A 24539-nucleotide genomic window follows, 5' to 3' on the forward strand; every position below is an offset into this window, starting at 1 on the left:
ATCAGATATTCCAACATGGATTAATATGCGTTATGAAATGTTTTTACTTTCCATTCTTTCTTTTTCCATTCGAGGTGCAAAATTAACCAACAACTAACTGATAAAATATTTGATCATTTCTGATAATTGATTAATTCTTTTAGAAAACTAAAATTGTTCAAATCCTCAGAATTTCAGCAAATATGTTTTTCCCGGAGAAAGCAAACTCTTAGACTGTTAGACAACAAGAAGAGATTTATGAAAATCTGCTTTTACCTTGCTATTACTTACTGCTTTTCCTAGAAAAAATAATCAACATTTGCCTTTCTTTTAATAACATTACCAAGCAAAACAGGAACCGAATCATAAGCAGTTTGTGTTCGTAAACAACACTTTTAATTTGAAAAAAGTCCTGTTTTATAATGAAGTGATAGAAATTAAAATGTTTTTTTTTTAATTCGACTCAGTTTAATCCAAAATAAATTATATTAATCGATTATTGAGGTAAACCTCAGGGTCAAAAAGCATCAAATTGCATGATCGTTAACGATTCAATCACATAATTTGAAAAAGTCCTGTTTTAGAATTGACAGAAATTAAAATGTTTTTTTGAACTTGACTCACAGTTTAATCATCAAAATAATTGATATTAATCGATGATTGAGGTAAACCTCAGCATCAAAAAGCATCAAATTGCACTATTAATTTTACAAATATTCTTACAATTTTTCTCATAATTGTACGAGCACACAGAGGGTGCAAGAGTCCCTTTTACACTAAACCACTTACAGATGAAGTCACGAGAAAAACATGTTGTAATATGTTCTATGCAGCCCCAGTAGCCTAAACACTCAATTCTGATTAATATTGTGTTTGTGGAATACGATTGAAGCAGCAAAATTCACTTGTTTTTATCCATCTGAGGGAGGCAGCAATTTTGCCGCTTGCTGTCAAATGAAAATGGAATCACATTGGCTTTGTGTCCGTCCCATGACCAAAACACGCAAAACAGCTTACCAAACAAGGATAACACAGATAAACAACTAATAGCAATATTGGAGTGTGACGAAAACAAGATTAATCTGACGATCCTCCTCAGAAGAAAATATTAGACGGTCTGCTGTCTGGAGACACGAATAGAAAATTGTGAAAAAGAGGAAATAAGAGCGCATCCTGGCATTTCCTCGAATCTATTGCTCTAGTCATCAAAAACCTAAGACGATATCAATGAAGTACTAAAGGACAATCCACTCGCAATCTCCTGAGGCAAACGCAGAAAGGTTGCGAAAGAAGCCGGCGCAACCAATAAAAGCAATTGGAAGCTAATCAATTGTTGTCAGCGCTGTGGCAGCTCTGGATTTGCTGTAGAGAGAAGCATCACATTTTTATGAAGTCATAATTGATTTGATCTCCATAATCTCTTTCTCGGTTGTCGGAGGTAATACTTTGTGACATCGCTGAGTGATGCGCTTTCGGGTTGGGGGGGGGCGAGCGTGCGATGGGTTGGCAAGGCGTCGGTCGGCCCATTCTTATTCATCAAGCGGCGTGTGCGCTGTGGGATGTGGACAACTGGGGGGGAGGGAGGGAGGCTCGCACACACAATGCAATCCAATTCCAAATGACAACAACGACAATGTTGACGGTTGTCTTGAAGTACACCACGCTGACTGCTTACTCACAGGCAGTGGACCACGGTGCGACCTTCTCCGCACTCCCTTTGCCACTTGTGCACTTGAGCCAGCAGGTTGAGGAAAGCCTTCTTGGAGTCGGGAACGTCCCGATACGGCGACCAGCGAAGGAATTGAAACTGACATACCACCAGCTGGCCCTCTTGCAGCTGAAGGTGACAAATGAAATTCAAGCATGAGAAACCGACTGGCTAGTTTGCTGACTCAGACCAATTATAATGTTCCACCAAACGGCCATTTTGACAACATGTTCGGGTCTCTTTGTTCTCCCTTCATATAGGAATGAAACTACGGGGGGCTAACAAGTTAAATCTGTTCTTTCTTACGCCGCAGAATAGTTTAAGTGAAATATGACTTTTCATTTTGGACTGGTAAACAAAACTGTATTTCTGTGCTCACAGTAAATCGATGTGCATACCGAGGTTATTACAGATGACAAAAATTAATGAAATAACTAGGCCTGTCAAAAGGAAAGTATTAACTTTGGAGATTCATTAAATTTTCTAAAGTGTTTAAAAACCAAAACCAAAAAAAAACTCAGTTATTTCTGTTCTTTATAATTCTACGTCAGGTGAACTGCTAACGTTGCAACCAAACTGAGTGAAGAGTGACTGGCATGAAAACAGACAAAACAATGTTTGCATCGTTTTAATTTTGAAAAATGTTCAAAGGCTAGTTTGGGAAAATAAATAAATACCGGTAAATAAAAATCATGCACTTTGCAGTCAGTTTGGTGTTTTTGTTTAAAGCTACTAAAGAGCTACTAAAGAGCTATTAAAGCTACTAAGCTACAAAAATCATATAAAATAATCAAAAAAGCTGTTACAACAGTCTATGAAACAAAATGTTTTTAATTTGAATTGCCAGACTTTATTGGAGTAAATATTTGTTACAAGTTTTATAGAAAATATCTTTTGAAAATGCAATTAATCGAGATGATGTAAAATTTGCATTTTTTTTTTATTTTTTACATTAAGTACAGATTGTAAGGACAGTGCCCTTTTCCATTAAAACAGTGTGTGTGTATTCTTTTGGTTCACATTCAAATATCAAAGTAATTACGCCCCCATTTTTCTTTATGACAAACGCCAGCTTTTACGGATTGATCGAAAGCCCACGGTGTTGAAATATTTACAGTTTAATGCATAGATGGATCTGAGTTTGAAATGTCAGACTCCATTTGAATGCGCAAAGCAGTTAGCGTCTAGCACTCATGCCGACCACTTGTGCCGTACTATGACATCATAATTGACTAGCCATTTCTTAGTGTCCTTAAACAGCAATTGACTTGGATTTTTAAGTTGGTGTTGGTAGAGATGTGACATTATGGAAAAAAAAAAATAAGAGAAGTGTAGCTAGCCGGTGCTATCAAGCACTGCGAAGGCCTTCTTCAAAATAAAAGCATACTGCAGACTTTAATTACATGTATAATTATGTTTATTTTTAAGTTAGCACAGGGAGAGGATAGAAACTCCACACAGGGAGGCCAGGGTGAGCTGGATTTGAACTCAGGTCTCAGAACTGTGAGGCAGACGTGCTAACCAGTCATCCACAATGCCACCCTTTAAAAAAAAAAAAAAAAAAAAATCTTATATTGGCAGTGAACACTTGTCTGGGTTTTTTTGTTTGCTTGTTTTTGAGCAAATAATTTACCAATCCGAAGTTTCTAAAATGGCTTTTCCCTTTTTACGATGCAATGCTAATGGTTGAACATTTTTGCGGTCTCCTCACCTATATTTAATTATACTCATTCGAACATATTTACAAATATGTTTGAACATGCTTGAATACTTTTGGCCATTTATAAGTACATTCAAACTATTTTCAAAAACATGCAACCATACTAGAACGCTAAATGCTATTTTTTTTTTTCAAAGCGCTACAGGTTACATAGCATAATGAGACACAGATGCTCAGTTCTTACTTTTTAGCTTACAAGTATGTTCCATTTCTTTTGTGAGTATGTGTCAATGCATTTGAAAGAAAAACATTAAAACGTATTTGTAAATACACAGTAAATTTGAATGCTTTATTTATATTATAAAAACATTCAAATGTACACTCAAATACGTTTGAATAAACGTGTTAGTCAAACATGCTTACTCCACATTGACAGCCCCTCGCTTTTGTATTTTTGCAAAACTGTCATCATCATTGTATTGGAAGTCACTTTGCAATTCCCACACAGACACATGAAAGGATTTCTTTCCTTTGGCTCTCATGTATTTACAGCTGCATCAGTATTTTTTTTTTTTGCAACTGTCGTTTACTAGTTGTGTTTGAGCATTCCCCTGGCTGCCTGCTGGCATTCTCAGCTGTGCTCAGTCAGCACAGTGACTCTGAGATATATGGGTCTGCAGTAGCAAGTGGCGCACCAACAGTAAATGTGTGTGCACGCGCATGTGTGTGTGTGTGAGACAGAAGGAGGTCTCAGTGTGTTCATAACCTTGCCCTCAAGACTCTCACCTAACACTTAAGGAGCAGTTGAGTACTGTAAGTCATGCAAATTGGGTTTCCAAAGACATCAATGATACAGGGAGGAATTGCTTTACAGCCTTCAAACTGTGCTGTTTTTTTTTCTTTTCACAGGCACATGCTTGCATGGCGTTTTCTTTGGCTTTTCTCCATACTTTCTAAATCATTGTCACCTTTCTAGCAAAATTCTTTGTGCGTAGTTTTTTTTTAAGTGATTTGAGTCCTCCCTGAGGCATGTGCGCCGAGTGGGACACATGTGCCAAAGCGATAGAGGGTCAAATCAAGGACGGATGACAGAGGAGGTAAGGATGGCAATCAAGACAGGAAGTCGTAGGCACGCCGTGTAGCAACGCTTGCAAAAAGGCGACCAGGTGGACACCTTGCATGCAGATTTTCCTTTGTAATTGCTTGACAGGGAGCAGAATTCATGCATGTGTTTATGCAGATTTTAGCGCATAAAACGTTACTTGCATCGATGCAATCAATATAATGAGGTGTGTAACAAAAAAAACATGATAATTAATGCAAATTTTAGGTTGGTGAGAAAAGAGCAAATCAAACATTTCGTTAAAGAGAATTTTTTGTTCTACTACCCCTATCCTACCATACGTCTTTGCATTTTGGGTTGTACCTTTTCAAGCACAGTCATTTAAAAAGAAAGAAAAAACATCCATGAACAACCTAACCGACAAATTTGTGGTCTGCATTTTAAAACTAATGTGCAGAAGGTGACATGCTGTTGAGTAAGCAACAGGAAGCAAGATAAGATGAAGCGGCCAATGCTGTAGAAATCCACCATCAAGTTATGCATTCAGCCTTCAGCTGGCATGCACACAAAGTAGTTGTATAGAAATTCAAATCATTCCCCTCAGACTTCAGCTTTTTTTTCTTCCCAGACAAGCCTACAGTGCCTTGACTTTGAGATGACTCGCATATGGTCCGCAGCTCATGCATTTCTAATGAGGTTATAATAATAAGCTATCATGTGTTCTTGGAGCAACATGACAAATGCATGTGTTTCTTTTTGAAAACCCTGATGATGCTCACCCTTGTGACGTTCTTGACCCGAAAGAGACGAGTAATGACATCTTCATCAGCTGACATGGAGAGAAACTCCACCTCCATGGGCCCATACTGCTGTAGACCAGGCTCTGGCCAGTACTGGACACACGGCTACCGGGGGGACAAAGATATATTAAAACAGATCACTTAGTAAGATTTTAGTAAGTATTTTTTGGGGGGTGAAGCGTATATTCTGTTCTGCCATTCTGTTCATATGTGGCACAATTCTTCTAATGTAACACCTGGAAATTGTATGCCCTCACAGTCAGCCACAAGTGCATAGGGGTGCGGGTGCCCACTTCACAGCACATGAGCTTCCATCTTGTTGAGTTTCATCTAAATGAGGATAATAAAGAGCCACTTTGATGTGACATAGTTGAAGTTGTCTGTGATCACACCCACAACAGCGAAGCCCACTCTCATTTGCAAAATGCATCGGGTTCAGCCTGCCAACGATGTGCGGAATTTATTTTGAGCGACACTTCTTCGATTAACCGTGGCAAAGTTTAGCTGAGAACACATAGCAAATTTAATGTCAGTCACACCATACCATTAAATAACAGTGAGTCTTGCACGCACGCACATATTCTCTAAATTTATGACAAAATGTCGGCATAATCACTATTTCAGTATAGAGTATATGTTTGTTTTGATGTTTGTTTATTACAGTGCAATGAGACATTTGGACTGTAAAATGTGTGCCTTGCCCAAGGGCTTAAGAATTACTGTTGTACAGAACTACGGAGTTTTTAAAGTGTGAGCTAATGAAGGGTCAATAAGAGAAATAAAGTGTGAGGGCAGCCAAGCAAACAGTCCTGACAGTGACAGTAAAGATGTTTTACACTCTAGGGAAGGGTATATTTTCGATAACTCATGAAACTGACAAAATAATTTGCATTTGTTTGTCTGGTAATTACAGCTGAGACATGTAAAATGGAAACAAAATAGATCGATAAAACACAAGCCTTTCAATTAAAGATTCCCCTATCCTTATGGAATATGTCTTACGACCACTTTGACTGAAACTCGATAGCATGTACGGTCTCTCGTCATATGCGGTCAAAACAAACAAATCAAGCTGCAGCGACCCATCATATGTTAACGCTACTTTCCAGAGCACCACGCGGCACTAAACTGCTTGGTGCTGGTTTCATCTGGTAGATCAAGAGACCAAAGTACGAAACCAATGACCAGTTATAAATTATTCTCTTCCCATTTTGGATGTGTGACATCATTAATTTACATCGGACCATTTCAAATGTATAATCAAAAAGTGAGTATTCGCAGCACTTTGATATGAAGGGAAACGAGCAGATTTGTATAACAGCAGGCAGCCACAATCACTGGGTAACCCAATTTTTGTTAAGTAAAATCTGACAGCTGTTATCAATTCATTTGGGGGCACCGAATCCGAAACTGATTTTTTAGATGTGTTCAATCTCATCAACTTTTTAAAATAGATAGCTCCCATTTTCTTAAAGAAAAAAAATGAAATAAATGTGTTGGTATGCAAATGGAACACTTTGAATAGTACCGCACTTTGAAAACTAAAAATAGAGCAAAAAAAGAAATAGTACCCATGGTTATAAGGCTAACAGAGAATCCATTGCTAGTCCTCTTAATTCTTACTGAACTATCTTTCTATTTGCAGATATTTAATAACGGGAGCTGAACACAACTCTCACTGCATCTAAATTGTGACTGCACAAAAAGTTGCCATGCAACTCATTAGGGATGACCGATTAATTGTTTTTTTGTTTTGTTTTTTGCACCAGAGTCCTGATGACCTGATTCCGAGGCTATGTCAATACAGAGTCATGAGATGATACCTCTGCAATGGAATAAGCACAGAAAAAAAGTCTATTTGAAATTTTCCATCCATCCTTTTTTCGATAGCTGCTTATCCCCACAGGGGTCGCAGCCTTGCTGGCGCCTATCTCAGCTGGCTTCGGGCAGTAGGCGGGGGACACCCTGAACTGGTTGCCTGCCAATCGCAGGGCACACAGAGACAAACGACCAATCACGAGCCCAATCACACCTAAGGACAATTTAGTATGTCCAATTCACCTGCAATGCATGTTTTTGGGGAATGGGGGGAAGCCGGAGTGCCGGGAGAGAACCCACGCGGGCTCGGGGAGAACATGCAAACACCACACAGGAAGGCCAGAGCCAGGTGGACTTGAACCGGGACCTTTGAACTGAGGCGGACGTGCTATTGACTGCGCCACCGAGCCGCCCTCTATTTGAATTTTTTTCTTATTTAATTTTGTTTTTTTTTTTTACAAAATGTACAAACTCATTTATATGAGGAATAAAGCAGAGGTTCAAAACAACTAGCCAAACTCATTTGAAAGATTTCTCTTTTCTGATAAAGTGATCGGGATATGAACATTCCCAGTAACTAGTGATAGATGAAAAGGAATAGATAAAAAGGAAAACAACAGTTGATATAGATAGATGAGTCCAATCGTAGTCAACTTTTCTTAGCAAAGCCAATCAGAGCAATTTTTCTTATCTGGAGGGTAAGCTATGGAGAAAAGCTTGACGTGCCAATTTTAGATTTAATCAACATCAAAATACAACTCAACACATTTTTTTTTTTTCAAAATGGTTCCCCAGTGTTATTTTATGATATACGAGGTATGTCAGAAAAGTTTCATGACTCATCACTTATAGTTTGGATTTGAAATATATTGTATCATTTGTCAAGTCACTCGAAAAGTTTTTCTGTCACACATCATGCGATAAGATGCGAAGAATGCGGAAGGGTGTTTCTGGCTATAAAATATCGAAAGGCAGCTCATCTGCTATACTGAGGAGAGCTGATGCATTTAAAGGCAGCCTATATTTCACATGGGTTACAAAAGTCATGGAACAACAGGAGGTGCCCAGACACAGCAGGCTGGTGTTAATAATAGCAGAGAAAAAGAATGAGGTGGGGAGCTGTAATGTTCTTTATGAGATTGCAGCAAGAAGGGAGGCAGAGAACTCCAATCCTTCAAATTAACTCCCCAACAGCGCTCATAACAGAGCATTGTGATTAAAGTTGCCAAAAAGTGGCAACAACTCTATTTTCAGACAGGACCCAAGAAGTGCTGCACTGCGCCGCAAAAGAAACAAGAAGAAAAACATTTTACCAGGGAGTCGATAAAAACAGGAAGAAAGCCACCTTCCTACTCAACACGCTGCAGTTATTGCATATCTGCTTTATACAAGCGAGTGGAACCGGTTACATGTTTTAAACATAAGCCTTTCGACTGACTCGATTCAATTTCGACCGAGATTAATGATTTCGCCTGAGCGACTGCTTTTTCAGGCCTGCGACATAATGAAATATGTATTTTAAAATTGTCCCGAGCCAAGTTTGATTATGCAAAGGTTGTAAGTGTTTCATTTGTAAATGCAATCTTATGATAGTGGCGGAGCGGTGTCTACGTTCAAGTGGCTCGCGTTTCATTATCTCTTACATTTTCAATGTTATGTTTCTTTTTTTTTTTAACGTTTTCATCTTGATCACACCTGATACTTTCCTCTGTTGTCACGACAACATGAAACGCAATTAATATCGAGCAGGCAATGGCGTCGTGAAGGGGGAGGAGGACAGAGAAGACACGCGGCATGCTCCGAGATTGCAAAAGTGGGGCGCCAACAAAAAGAAGCCTGAGATAGGGCTGGAGGGCAGTACAAGCCTATTCTCCGGAGATGGAACTTAAGGAGTGGGAAGGAAAAAGTGGGGCGGGTGTTATCTAGTCGTTCCTTGAGATCAATGTGGTCAGGGATCAAAGCCAGACAAAATGGCATGAAGGAACTAATCCCAAGCGCAGTAAGACACAGATGGAGTGATGGCAGAGGGTGCTGGAAAAAAAGTTGGGACTTATGTGCAAAACTATGGAGAAAGACTCACCTGACATGAAAAAAAATTTCATCAAAGTCCATACATTGAATTTAGTGAATCCCAAAGACAAATTTTTACTTCTTTTTTTTTTTTTTTATTAATCCAAGACATTTAATCCCAGCTAATTATTTATTTTTACTGAATACTTTTTAAGTGTTTGGCAAGTCCACAAATCACATGTTTGACCTGACATGGAGGTAATTGTTACTTTAGTACCCAAACTAAAGAACCCAAACTAATGTATTTGAATTGATTAATTTAGTAGTTATTCACCCAAAGCAATGGATTAATTAGTGCCAGCCATTATTTTGACCCACCTTTAGTCAAACACTTGAAGAAAAATGCAAAAGTATTAAGCACCTGCGATCGTCTGGATTCTTTAAAACAAAAAGGTAATAACACGTCTTTGGGATGAAATGAGTTAACAGCAACAAAAAGAATATAAAACTTTGAGCTCACCCAGGCGGAGTTGGACTGATTGAGTTGGTTGAGCATGACCACGGCAGTGCAGCCGTAGTCAAAGACCAGCCTCCAGAAATCGGCCGTGGTGCCGGGCAGAGGGTGCGGGGTGACGATGAAGGCGGCTTGCTGGTGGAAGCTGTCGGCCAGAGCGGCGTTGATGTAATTGTTGCTCTCGCCCTCTGTCGTGACGAGAAAGGCCAGCGCGCGATCCGGTGGAAGAACATCCATACTGCGGTTCTTTTCTCGGTTTCTGGGCAACAAGGCGATGCTGCACTCCTCAACATCCAGGTGTGGTGTCACAGAGTTTAGCGTCTGCAAATAAATATATTAGAATGTCAGGTACGAAGGAAAAAATCTGAATACATTGCATTTTGTTATAGAAGAATTCATCTATTACTGTTTCCTAGACTTTCGTTTAGGATAGATACAATTCGATCCTATTTTTTTATACGACTGCAATGGACCCACCCGCAACTGTGTACAATTATCCAGCAAGTGCTGTTGCAGACAATTCTTGTTACAGTAAAATATTTTGCAGGTATTGAATCATAGTCAATATTTATGATCGTTTACAAATTAGGACAACTATACATCAGGAGATAAGGTCATGCTGTACCTCCTTGACCGAATCAATGGAAAAACCAAATCCTGTATGATTAGAACAACTGAAAATGTTTCCAGTGCAAAGGCTAGTGTAGACGCCCAGTCAAAGAATTAAAACTCAGAGGCCGTCTGCAGTGGGATGGGAAGCATATGCATAGAATCTCCCCAGCATCGCTGGCCTTTCTGTGCTCAACAAAATAATGTTCACAAAAATCAAGACCTGTTTTTCCACTAATGTCTTCTTTTAAAGTTAAAATAGGTGATCTGTTTTGCTAGCCGCTGGTTGTTGCAGAAAGCAAATGTATACAATCTCCCCAGCAAAACATGCTCCTTTCAAGTACTGTCATGTTATGATTTGTGGCCACTAGTTAACATTTTGTGTGCATGTACATATATTTAGTGTGGCTACAAATTAAAAAGAAAAAAAAAAGAGAGAAAACAAACGTCAAGTCAGGCGCTCTCTAAGTTTGAGCTGTCGACAAAGTATAATAAAAATTGAGGTTTTTCATTCATTATGCAAACTAACTCACACATGACCCAAACTTGCTTTTTTACCTGGCAGAGGCTCCACATCAAATATTGAATTTGGCACACATATGCCACAAAAAAAAAAAAAAAAGCAAAGCAGAGTGCTTTTTGGGCGACAGGGAGGCTTCTCAACAACAGTCACAGTCGGCTAAGGCGGCAGCATCAATGCAAGGCATGTTTGTAATTACAGTGTCACACTACTCGCACATGTTCCTAATCCCGAACATACATGCTTCATAATTCCTATGTAGAACATAGGGGATAAAACGGCATCAAATTAAAGGAAGTGCACGAGCTTCCAGAGCGTCACTTTGAAATGCAAAACCGGGATTCATTGCGGTTGGCGGTCGGCACGAGCGCTGCGGCAGAATGGGGGTGGAGGATGAGGTAAGAGGAGCACGTGAGAACACAGCTGGTTCTCTTCTCTCCATATCAACATCTAATAAAACGTGCAGTGAGCGTGTTGCTCCCAACCAAAGATTTTAATGCAGTCACACAGTGAAGTGGCGCTATCATCATCCCGCACGACACGTACACACTTCTGCGGAGGCGCATGTGGCGCAAACACAACAAAACAAGCTCATTAAACTACTTCCTGCTTTCCGTGCACATCTCAAAATGTCATAATAACACAGGAGGGCAGCTGTCATCACTGTCTGTCTCTTTATTGTAGTTTTAACTGAAGATCTATACGTTCGCACACATGATGGCTATGCAATACGGAGCCAAACACAACCGACAGTCAAAGTTCACATGCTTTTATTGCCTCCGCTGAGAAAGTTTTCATTGCGTTTTTGTGTTTATTTCCGCTCATGAGCAGATTTGTGAAAAGGCAGGGCTGTGCCAAAGAGGGAACTTTCAAAATTAATTTGGGTTTGTTTAGTATCATTGCTAACATTGTTGACTTGTATTTGTTTATAATGAATAATGCATAAATCATAATAAAAGTGGGCAGGCATGGGTAGTTGGAGTGTATCTACAAAGGTGTGCAATTACGCACTGGTATAAATTAAGATGGATCAGCCTTTGAGACATCAGCTAAAAGAGTAGACACTCAATTCCAATTAATTTTTGGAACAAAATTTTGGGGAAAGTATTTCTCTACTGTTGCACAAAAACATGAATGAGTAATTAAAATGGATGGATTTAGTCAGAAGCAGTAGACATATTTTTAGGTTTATTTACGTTTGCCACACATCAGCATGTATCAGAAGTGCACACTATAATTTAAGATATCAAGTATAATCTTTATACATATGAACTTTATGAGTATTTATGTCAGATTAACAGGTTAATTGTGATCAATTAGATATTGCCAAAGTTAAAGTGTTTTTTTTTCCATCTAATCTTTTTCTCGATTCTTCCGTCCGTCTGTGCATGCGCGCATTCGCTCTTTCGTCTGTTTTTGGGTCTCCCATTTGATTCAGAAAATATTTTCATTCAAAATAAGTTTTCGATTCAAAACGATTCCATTCGATTCAATCTATAGATGTACGACAAATTGTCATACTACTTTAGTCTGCTTTCCAAGACGGAATGACAAAAGGAGACGACGTGTCAATTTTGTCAATTATCACAATATTTTACAGTATTTTGACAAACTGCCTCCCTATCCATCCCCTTAATTTTTTGTTCAGTTTTTTTCAAACAGGGCTATCAGGTGGACGTCTTTTAAAACTCTGACAGTGAAAATGGCAAAAGCCAATGTGATTGAAAATTTCAAATGAAATCCATTTTTCTTTGGCCAACAGTTTGACTAAGCAAGACTTTTCCTTTTTCCGTTGTTTACTATGTAAACTCCATTGTTTAAAACAATAAAAAATACTTTCAAAATTCAAAATGTGAACAACTTGCAAACAGATTGCAGTGGGGTAACAATTCCAAAAACTGACCTGAAATTCCTCACGAAGTTGCGAGGAATTACTTTGGGAATCCACTCTCAGTAACTCTCTGTAGGCAACCGAGAACTCGTTCACCAAGATGGACGTCTCGCCACACAGGCAGGCTTCCAAAATGGCATCATGGATGAATACATACTGCTCCTGTAGACAAAGAGAGACAAATATCAGAAACACATATGATGTATTATTCAAACACATGTAAAATTTAATATAACAAGTCTGACCTGTCTTGTTATAAATTAAACACGTTGGTAGGATAACAAAGCTGTTTTAGTATAAATACACATCTTCAAGAAAACAAACATTTGCAATAACACGGTTTTTAATTAAGGGAAAGAGGCAAATAGCTACACATGTTATAAGCAGCAATGCCAATGTCTGATTTGCATAATAAATGTTGAATATGCAAATGATCAGCACATGCAAACAGCAACGCACCTAGACAACATTGACCTTCATTATCAACCCAGAGGGAATTGAATAACAACAGTATAAGACTTACTGGATTTTCTGAAAAGAAGCCGTAATGTACAGTACCAGTCAAAAGTTTGAAAAAAAAAATTTTTTTTCATTATTTAAAAGAATTTATACTTGTATATTATCTCATTCCATCTCAGAGATGTATTTTTTTGCTTTCTTTCATTCAATTAGAGGTAATACTTTTCAGAGGTGGACATCTTACATTTTATTTTATTTTTTTGCTGGCCCATTATTTACTGCACCATCAGGACATGGACCCCCCCCTTTGTTGTTGTCGGTCTGTTGTTTTTGGATGTTTATTTCCCAGAAATTTGGAAGATTTAACTGATTGAGAAATCATTACCACCTGTGTCAGGTGACAGAGGGGGTGATGATTACGACGATGAATTAAAATGGACAAAATTGACTGTTTTCCGTCGGGCTTAGTCCATCGTTTTTAATGACATCGTTGTCATTCGGCGGTCCAACGGCAAAACATCAGTTCGTCTCTGATATTTTTATTTGTTAGGTTAAAAGAAGGTGAGAAAATGTCTGTCGCCGAATGCGTTAACATTGGAAACATCTTAATCTGTAGGTTTTTCCAAACTTTAGACTGGCTCAATATCTTTTAAAATAGAGAGATTATGTATTTAATGTATTTTCAAACCCCTTTGGCTACCAGCTCAGGTTTTTTTTATAAGAAGGCTACTCCCTTCTACCAAGTCAGTTGGGATTAGGCTATAAAATGCTTTAGAAAATGGATGGATGTTTTGACCCCTGTTGATCTGACCTCTGTCTGGATCATGTTGATGCGCCGTGAGCAGAGGGTTTTGACACAGTTGTAGATGTCCACCACACCTTCACATTCAGCCATGTCCAACATGACATCCAAGACAATGTAGCAGCCTGTGCGGCCCGCCCCCACACTGCCACACAAAGAAAGAACATCATTAGGAACCTTGCACATCTTCGAGCGTAGAGCGTCTTTTGAGGTGGCCCTCAATAATTAACACATGCAGCTGTCGCACTCGGTGGGTGCTCTACCCATTTTGAAATGCAGGAGTCAAAGATGACTGTGGGAGACTTAAAGATCAAAGTCTTTTTCTTTCTACTGTATTCTGCTTACCGCAAAGTGGTACCTTACACTTGTTGTTGAATCTACTGGGAAAGATTATACAACAACATACGCTATGTTTTCTGACTACAACATACTCTGTTTTCTGACTGAGATGCTGACAACGCATGCTGAGTCTTAAATGAACAGAAGCTTCAAAATGGAAGTTCAATGAAGGAAGCTATATGTGTTTCTTGATTATTACATCTGGGGGAACCTCTCTCCCCAATGTCTGTGTGTTCAGTTCAGTGAGCAATAAAAAAAGAATTGAGAACCAAGAGGTTACGCATAGAAAAACTTCCACTAAGCTTAGTAACTGTTTTGTGATCTTAACAACAGCTGGGTGATTCAGTTGCTTGTAAACAAGAGAATAGCACCTGTCGACCGAAGGTCACCTGCTTCAATGGTTTATGATATCAGTAATTAAATAAATAAACAATATTTTCATTATGTGGCAGAAGAATGCTATTCATAATGAATGGATGGATTAGACACAACACTCTGTGCTGCATTTATACTCAATTATAATATTAACACTGAATTCTAACAATCAACCTCAAGTGCTAGCGTCAGCAATAGTGTTACTGGGCTGCATGTAGTGCTAACAGACACTTTGCAAAAGCTCAAATGTAAGCATGCTTTTTAATGCAGCAAGGCGCCTTGTTAATGTAGGTCAGATCACCTGCAACAACTTCATAAAGTCGAGAATTGTATTTCTGGAGATATGGCATGTGAGGGATGAAAACATCAAATCATGCAGAATGATGTGGAATTATTTGGAATTTTATGGAATAATATTGAATGACATGGAATGAACATGAATGAACTGAATATATTGAAGTTTGAATGTTTGAAAAGTTCAATAATAGGGAGTTAGAAAATCTTGTGAAACTTTTTGAACCTGAATAATAAATGGCATGGATGATAACAACACAGTGAAGTTGGGATAGTATTAATCAGTCAAGTAATCTGGAGGGACAAGTGAATAATGTTGAATATGTCCTAATAATGTTTTTGGGGGTGAAAAATAGGAAATTTTTGGTACGTGTCGAATATCTGTACATTAAAAGTCATTCCCAAGGTGATTAGAATGAGCTTAATAAAACATTCATCTCTTAAATTGAATTTTAAATTGAAAACAACTGGAAACATGTAACAATTTGAAATGAATGTTAAATAACTCATGGGGGAATTTCGGAATGGATCATTTTTGGGTGTAAAATTTTAAAATTTTGGAAGGTGAAAAAAAAGCAGAGGTCATTTTACGGAATTCACTTATTGCGTGGTTGTATGGAGGGTGTGAACTGTTCAAAAGGCGTAGAAATATATAAGAGGATAAAAAAATATTTTGGAAGGTTATTTTTTTTATTTTTTGTCAGTTGGTTTTGGATTTGTTAGGGGGGGGGTAAGCTGAACAATTAAAATTCTCAATGTTTTACATCGGTCAAAAAATAAATTATAGAAAAAAACCTGATATTTTTCATATTTTGGGTTGGGTGTTTTAACAGAAAATATGAGATTTTTGGACGAGAAGACGAAGCTTCTCTTTGGAGAGAAGCAAAAACAAACCAAAAAAAAAATTCTGGTGGGTATTTTATCAGTGGCAATGTCGCAGTCAGTCCACACAAATCATAATATAATTGTTGTAGTGAATATAATATACAAAACATTTGCATTTGGAATCATAGCCATAGTATAATATTCCCGGTTAATGCCATTATTTACCGGTTGCGTGCCTGTATGATGCAAAAGTTGCTTAAAAGAAGGTTACCTGCAGTGGACCACCACAGGTCCAGCATCAGGAGGCGTAGAGGCTTTCACCCTTCGTATAAAGGCGAGCAAACCAGTGGCGTGATAGGGCACCCCATGCTCAGGCCAGGATGTGAAGTGAAACTGACGGACCTCATGCTTGGTTGAGTATCCTCTCTGTCAACAGAAACATAGTTAACATGAGCGTGTAAAACACAGCATTTTGCATCTGAGCCAGGGGGCCCTTTTCTGAGAGGCGCTCCCATCTATTCAGTGATGTTCCCCGTCTGTGATAGATGTGACAGATTTCTTGGCTGTGGGCATTATTTATATGGGGTCTTAGGTCTTCTAGGACAGTCGGGCCTCAGGGCATCGCAGACTCGCAGCAGATGCAGTTTTACAGACGTGGAAGGGAATAACTCAGGCCCTCTGAGCTCAAGGGGGTGCACAACAATTTCTCCCTCTATACTGAGATGACAAAGTAAAGCCGCAAAGCAAAGATTTGTTGAGGACAGAAATCCAGCGCCCCACACCTCGCTCAAAAAGCCTCTAAAAACAAGCTGTCACCGGCTCCCAAATTCTTGCTGATTTGAATAAACAGCGGAGTATGCTTGCGAGAGCGAGTGTGACAGTGTGTTGATAATGCTGCGTTTGTGCCACTGACACGTTTGGAGATGCTTGGAGCTCCTCCAGTGAGGCTCCCCAGGAGATTGACAGACGGCAAAGAAGGCCAACCGGGCCAAATTCTGGAAGAGTCGCGCTGCGAAGACAGGCAGTGCCGTCTCTATAATGACTGTTAATTCTCCGCAGATTAACACGTGACCCTCAAGCCTATCGGCGGCCAACCCTGTCGAGTATTTAATCCGTTTCTAATACGCTATTTCTAATTTGAAGGCTTACTTCGGCAGGTAAGAGCGAAACTTGAAAATGTAGTTCCTAATGATCCTCAGAAAGCGATGGAGCAGAAATAAGCCCCGATCCTGCCATCAAACTCAACCTTGCTCGACCACTTACTGCAAATGGATGGTACCGGTGGAAAGCTCGCTACTTAATTTATGGAGATAGAATCTGGATCTTTACATTCCTCGCAGAGAGCCCGATTGTTGGACCGCCAACATTCTGGTGAGAGTACTTCCAAATTTTGTAGAAGGTCGCGGTTGATACAGCGTCCGAAATTCAAGGTAATCTGATGGTCTGGGGCAGCCACATGGTTGTCCAGCCCCCAGCGGTTCACAGAACTACCGGTCCAGAACAAATTGAAACCATTCAATGTCAGCTACTTTCGGATCCTTCTTCACCAGTTAGAAAAAAAAAAACTGAGGGTCTTCATATTGGAGATCTTTAGAATCCTATCGATAAACAGTCATTGGGGGGTAATTGTTTTGCAAAAGGCGGCTCGATGGAGAACTGTTTAGCAGGTCCGCCTCAGAGCCCTATTGTGTGGAGTTTGCATGTTCTCCCTGAGCCTGCATGGATTCCCCCTGGTTACTCTGGCTTCCTCCCACACTCCAAAAACAAGTATGGCAGGTGTATAGGACATACAAAATGTTTCTTAGGTGTGATTGGGTGCATGGATGGTTGTTCGTCTCCGTGTGCCCTGCAATTGGCTGGCAACCAGTCCAGGGTGTCCCCCGCCTACTGCCCGAAGTAAGCTGGAAGATGCATCAGCAAGTCTGCGACCCTTCTGAGAATATAGATAATGGATGGATGGATGTTTTGCAATACTTTAATGCAACACGCAATTCCATCAATTTTTCATCTGATTTCCTCGATTAATTGAGTCATCGGATGAATTACATTGAGCATTAAAGTATTGCAAAACAATTTCAAAACTGTTTATCGTCACCCTCACTTTCCTCCTAAAAAGAACATTTTTGGAGAACATTTTGAGGATATTTTAAACAGCTAGATGACATGCTGTGGATATAATCTTCGATAGGCTGTTGTATGAACTTTTTACCAGTAGAGTGGCATAATGTGTATTTCACTGCATATATGTTCCTGTTGGCCTTAATTTAAAAGTCATACGCTCTACATTTGCGGGGACATGTCAGTTATCTTGTGTGGGGGTCAAGAATTTCACTGTGTGGTTTGGTGCTATACATGTGACAATAATTTTCTACAATCTTGGGGATCCCAAAGGTGGCACAGGCCCTCGGAACCCTCTCTGGCTCTGCCAGTGCTTGATACGCACATCTTTTTTTGACACTAAGTCAACATGCGCGAGGGCAGATAGGCCTACATATTTGTAATTTGGTCAAGTATCGTTTCAAATCAAGGCCAGCGCAGGTTGTTGAACTGCCACCACAACTTGATGTCAGACATTATTGCAAAAGACTTGATGTCAAACCCTTTGATAAACAATTATACTTTTTAAAATGACATTTTATGTACCAATTATTCTAAGGGCAAAATGCACATGTTGGCCTTCAACTCACCCTCTCCAAGGCAAAAGTGCGGACGGTATATTCAGCAAGCGTTTCCGTTTTGAGCAGGGTGATTTTGATGTCACCGTACATCTCGCTGTCATCAGGCCAATATTTACAGCATTTCACCTGCATATGAAAAATATTGCACTGTCAACATCCTTGTTAGTCATCAAGCAAAATGGAGAGCTCGACTTGCTGTTGAGTCAGTCTCCAAAAGTTCAAGATTCTAGATTCAAGATGCATGTCAAATGCATAGTGACACTACACAATTAAATCCTTATGCTGTTCGCTTCAGTTTGTGGTCTAAAGAAGAACCACAGGACGTCAGCCCTGGGAACTCAATGGATTTGTCAATTTGGATTTCAAAGTGTAAAACAAATGAAGCTGTTTTATTGTTCCCTGTTTTCTATCAAAGGAATGTAGTAATATGCTCATCCTTATTGATGTTCTACTTGATGTTCAAATTTACTTTAATTGAGCCACAATGGAACATGACTTAGAGTTAAACATTTGTTAACATGTTAAAAAAAAAACAATCCAAAATATCTTGAATAAACCAACCAGACAACATTTTTCCTCACTCAAGTTAGATCTTCATACGGGTGTTGAGAGTGACTGGAAATCCACTCACATGACTATAGAGCGCATGGCAGATGAAGCCATTTAAAGAATCCCAACTATTTACAACAATGGGAAATCATATGAGGTACACCTTCACTTGAGGCAGCAGAGGACTTCAGTGGGGCACATTAGCATTCAAGTGGTTTGAAAACAGCCTTGTCGTCTTAGGAAGCATAAGAAAGGCACACAATGAATGAAAGTGATTTTGAACATTTGGAAGCAAGTGAGGGAACTATCAAAATTGGAGATAACCAGGTTACACTGAATTTATAGTTTATAGTCCATCCATGGCTGCAGCTCCTACTTGCACAGTTTTATTGTTTGTCTGATGCGAGTGATAGTTGCTGATGTTGACATTTTGTGCTCAAAACAGTACTTGACGTCTCATATACTATGGGCCATAAAGAGTTTGCGAGTTTCTTTCTTTTTTTTTTTAACGAGGGAGGATATCTAGTGGGATTTGTGAAATGTGCTGTTTGTTGTTTCATAAAACTGCGTAATAAACAGTGGGATAATAGCATAAAGAGGGCATCATTTGGCCAGACCCTGAAAGCATCCACTGTACATTTGTTGCCTCTTCTGACCTTAGTTCTCAAATGGAAAAAAGACAAACAAAAAATTGTGTGTGCCACAAAATGGTGTGATTTTAACCATTCATTGAGGTAATAACTTGATTGGGAAAATGGGACATTTATGACAGAGCGGACCAGCATTTTCTGTGTATGAAAATAACCCCAACCCGGCGGGGTGGTATCCGTGTCATCCTCAAGCTCAGGTCCTCCAGAGGCCTGGGAGTTTGAGGGTTCTGCGCAGTATCTTCGATGTTCGTAGGACTGCACTCTTCTGGACTGAGGCTTCAGATGTTGTTTCTAGGATTTGCAGGAGCCACTCACCTTGTTTGGGGGTTACTGCTCCAAGTGTCCTCACAAACACAGCGACCATGTAAGCTTTGACCCTCCCTATCCGTTCCAGCTGCTCTTTCAACCCGTGACACTTCTCAAGTTTCTCATGTTCCTTTTTTCTGATGTTGGCGTCAGCTGGGATCGCCAAATCCATCACCATTACCCTCTTCTGCTCTTTGTCCACCACCACTATGTCCTGTCGGTTAGCCCATGACCTGTTTGTCAGTCTGCAGGTCCTTGAATTGGAGCCCGCGGTCGACATTAGCCATCACTTTTATTCCATTTAAAAACAATATAGCTCTCTCACCTTGCAAAACAACTTCCTCTGCTGCTGCGTATTTTTTTTAATGTGGTCAGACAAAAAGAAAAATCTGTAACCTTGTCAGATTTAAACTTGCTCATTAGTTGTATTTAATAGAAAATGATCATATAAAGCTACCAAAGAAAGCTAATACAACAGAATTTGAAGCTACATACAGTATAACTAAAATATTTTGAGTACGCTGATATTAAATGATAAACGATTTTACCCAAGTAGATGTGCTACAAGCTTTGTAGAGAATACTGACTGAATAATGACTATATAAGTATCGCATATCTTAAAGAAGCAGTTCTAGGAAAGAAAGAAAGAAATATTTTGTGACAAAAGAATCTTGAAGTCTTTACTCAAGTAAATATAACAGTTGTTGAAAAGCGTGATGAGATAATTGGAAAATTTGCAATTATTTGCTTAAAAAAAGGATCCACTTGACATCATTAGCTGTATTATAATTAATGTGCAGTTCATCTTGTTTTGGGAAATGATATTATTACGGGTCAACACAACCCTTACTATGTCATACGGTAAGATGCTTGCAGGAAACTCACCCAATTCTTTAATTTATTTAGTCTGTGGTTTCACAGTACAATCAAAATGTAGTGAATCGGAACTTGGGTGATCATCTTGCCCGGACAATCGTTTTAATAGTGGGTGGAGCTAAAAGGGGAGAAGCTAGGACGTATATTCCTTACCCTGCCGACTTCCACCAATTTAGTGATCATGACGATGCTGAAACAATTTTCCTGCCACACCATCCTCCAGAAATCATAGAGCGTCTCCTGCTTGGGTCCTGATAAGCAGAGGGAAGGAAGAAAGAGCAGCATCAAACAGCTGTCAACTCAATGAGGGAGCTTCTGCCTTGAGAACTTCTGTATTATTGGGACCTTTAGTGTCCTTCCTCTGATGGCAGGATCTCACAAGATTGTGCCGTTAATAAAGCTATATAGGAGAATTCCTGGCAGAGGAAAGAGGTGACTGGCAAGGAAACAACAGAGATGATGATGAAAGTCTGGAGGACCATCAATCATCTTTCAGACATTTAAAGTAGCAAGTAGGAACTTTTAAAAAAAGAAGGGAGTGAGATAGCAAGCCTATTGGCATCTTTTTTTTTTTTTTTTCTGCCAGAGTTTCATCTCCCTGAAAAAGCGCTCATGAGTGACTTAGTGACAAGAGCTGCCAAGGAGATGACGCTCCTCCTAACAATTTGGAGCCAGTGGAGCGAAATTTTAAAAGCTCAGAGTTCATGGGAAATGACGTGGATGAACTGCATGTTTATTTGCAACAATGCCGACGCCTCGATGCTGTTGGGACTGGGACGATCCCACTAATGCGTTAATTATCTGCTTCCGCTATGATTAATTAAGCAACCCCTAACAATCTGGCCACAATAACACCTTTGGATTTGCCTGTGCATGAGTGGCTTCACAAGCTACATAATCCTTAATTTATTACACCCTAGCTCACCATCAAAACACACACACACGATATGAGGACACTCACCCTGAGAGGCGATGAAGTGGTTGGATCGATGGTAGCCCTGAAAGAGAAAAAGAGAGATGACATGCTGAGTAAGCCATCTGTCCCACACACAGCTGTGTGTCTCACCCTTTTCCTCTCATCATCTCAACCGCTCCCTGACAGTGCTGTGTTGTGTTGTGTTTTACTGCTTTCTGACCGACCGACTGCTGAATCGCGTCTTTGCACCCCAAGTCGACCCACTCGCTTTTAAGACTCTACCACGAAAAAAAAATTAATACGGCAATAAATATGTCAAAATGTGATTCCTTCTGCAAAGTTTATTCCCAGTCAAGTCGAGCCATCTAAATGAGCAATACCTGGATCCCGAGTATAAATTAGAAGGACAATGAAAGGTGCACTATGTCATCGCCGTGCAATAAAAAAAGCATCTTCAAAAATAAAACTATTGTTTGGTTAAAGGTGAAGGTTGGAGATGCTTTTCAAGTGACAACAAACATTTAAAATATGTGATGTCAATAGACTAATCTGAATAAATCTGAAAAATCGCAGTAAAGTCCCTAACGGGGAACACATGTTGCAGCATAATCTGGGTTAAAAAGTTTGCTCACACAGCATGCTGCCGCGCTAAATCACACAAACCCCGCCTGCACTCTGCCCTCCACTTAGATCACACGATGATTTGTTGTAGAAATTACGGTTGCCTGACCTGACCAACTGGGTAATATTTTGGTGGTCCATGGTTAGGCATTAGCAGTTAGCTTGTATGCAACACAGGACTCAATAACGTTTTCTACATTAAAAAGTTTTACTTAGCTACAATTTCCTAGATTTTTTTTTTTCTTAAAGGGATAATGTGTAAGATTAAGACCGTTTTTCTCCGTAGGAGGTCGGAGCACCGTAGGAGGTGCTGCAGGTGCTGCATTTACCATTGTCCCTAGCTATAACAAACATGGCCGCCTCCGGAGAAGTGCCACCCCCTTGTAATATAATTAAATGATAACCAGACCTATGATTATACTTAAAACTTACTGTTGGCCATTAAGAACACATTAATTTGCAAGTTTTTGAAATGTATTATTTATTTGTTTATTTAATATTTATTTATTATTATTTATTTATTATTCATTTAATTTATTCCTTTTCAATTAAAAACGGTCTAAATCTTACATACTGCCCCTTAAAAGGAATACAATACTTATTTAACCATTTTCAGCTGTATTTTTTTTTTGATTATTAATTATTTGAAGATATTTCTGTACAGTAAATTAAATAACATGTGCTATGGATTCAGGTAACGCAGCACCTGCTTTCTGGGTTTGGTCATGTGACGCTCCCAAGCTGAGTCGAGATTGTTAGCCAAGCCCTGAGCGCATGATGCCTATTTCAGTCGGCAAAATGTGATTCAAAACATATTCATTGACTGTGCATGAAAAACAAGGAAGTTATCAAATGAATTCTAAAAACAAAATATTTACTTTTTGCTGCTGAAGAAGGATAACCTAGGAAAGTATCTTTAACCCTTTCACTCCCGTTGGGATAATGCAGCCCACAGTGGGTATAGGAATCGTAGCAATAACATGAAATAGCATCCCAGCGGTTCATTATACACCGACCAACACATTCTAGTGCCATTTAGCAACTTTTCCATACACAACAAGCCAGTGCTACACCGACTATTAACAAGGCAGGTTACGTTGTACAATTTCTCGTCAATTTCCCATCTAGTACTGCGGAAATATATTGATAATATGTACAATATATGTGTGTTACTATAGATTACACTGATGACGATGTATTGTAGCTGTTTGGTGATAACTTTCACTTCTCTGGCACATCTTTTGTACAAGTATCATGGTCTATAATATACTGTCCCAGTGGTATTTATTGGTGGAAGTGGAAGTCAGGAATGGACATTTTCAACACATTTTTCAAGTATCCTTGACTTATAAACAAGAAATGTGTGGCTTGAGTTTTATTATATTCAGAAAAAAAAAAATCGGTAGTGAAAGGGTTAGAACTTCCAAAAACATGGCAGAAAAGTCATTATTTATGTTATCAAAAATCAAGGATTACATCATCGGAAATTCTCTCAAGCCATATGATGAAATTTATTTCTGTGGCCATTCTGTTATAACAAAATACACGCAATTTGCATCTCAAATGTGAAAACTGGAGCTAAAACCCTAATTAAAAACAGATTTTTGGGTGTTGTGGCGTTTCATTGTATATGTATATTGTATTGCTACAATGGCAATTAACCAGCTCACCAGCCATTTTTTTCTACATGCATTTTTCCCTTTGCGTCACAAATAAGGTGTCTTCAAATGGAATTTTACATAGGTTCCTCACATCATTCTATTCAAGTTGGCAAGAAACAAATATTCTTGAGATCCTTTATACCAAAAGCCTGGCGCAGCCTTTGGTATACAGATGGCAGACGTTTTCATATGGTAGGGGATGAAGTGAACATGGATTAACAATGAAGTCACCTTCACAGTCTTGAGAGGAATAAACACGACAAAATATCACCTGGGGGAGTTTAATGCGTGGACACAGAGAATGAGCAAGCGTCCTCCTGAAAAGAAGCGTCTGTTTATCTAACCTTGCGAGGAGAAAGCCATTTTGTTTTCTGAAAACTGTGGCCTGAAAACCTTGCGGACGCTGTCGTGTCCGGTGAGAAGATAAACATGCGGATAAAAATTGTATGTTTAGAGAAGGATGTCGAATATAATCAAAAGAAACTCGAAAAAGGAAAGTTCCAAGGATTTTCTGTATGCAAATGATACAGACGGCGTGCATTTGAGTTTTGTGAGTGCTGTAAAAGCCATCTAGCCCAATAAGTTGAGTCTGTCCATATTACTGATGAATGGCTAA

General features: G+C 39.3%; 1 protein-coding gene across 2 annotated transcripts in view; it reads right to left on the reverse strand.

Moving 5' to 3' along the window:
- The window catches only part of LOC148426685 (receptor-type tyrosine-protein phosphatase U-like), a 35768-nt gene that overhangs the window by 3384 nt on the left and 7845 nt on the right, over nt 1–24539 (reverse strand). For both annotated transcript variants that reach the window (XM_088411670.1, XM_088411671.1), the window contains 9 exons: nt 21687–21723; nt 20879–20976; nt 18354–18470; nt 15938–16092; nt 13843–13978; nt 12585–12734; nt 9559–9873; nt 5190–5315; nt 1659–1816 (listed from right to left, as the gene is read on the reverse strand). In XM_088411670.1, coding sequence (XP_088267796.1) covers nt 1659–1816; nt 5190–5315; nt 9559–9873; nt 12585–12734; nt 13843–13978; nt 15938–16092; nt 18354–18470; nt 20879–20941 — 1220 coding nt within the window. In that variant the 5' untranslated portion in view covers nt 20942–20976; nt 21687–21723. The remainder of the gene's footprint in view (nt 1–1658; nt 1817–5189; nt 5316–9558; nt 9874–12584; nt 12735–13842; nt 13979–15937; nt 16093–18353; nt 18471–20878; nt 20977–21686; nt 21724–24539) is intronic.

Source organism: Hippichthys cyanospilos, chromosome 3, assembly GCF_059441005.1.
Source record: "Hippichthys cyanospilos isolate Australia breed blue-spotted pipefish chromosome 3, RoL_Hcya_1.0, whole genome shotgun sequence".
NCBI lineage: Eukaryota > Metazoa > Chordata > Actinopteri > Syngnathiformes > Syngnathidae > Hippichthys > Hippichthys cyanospilos.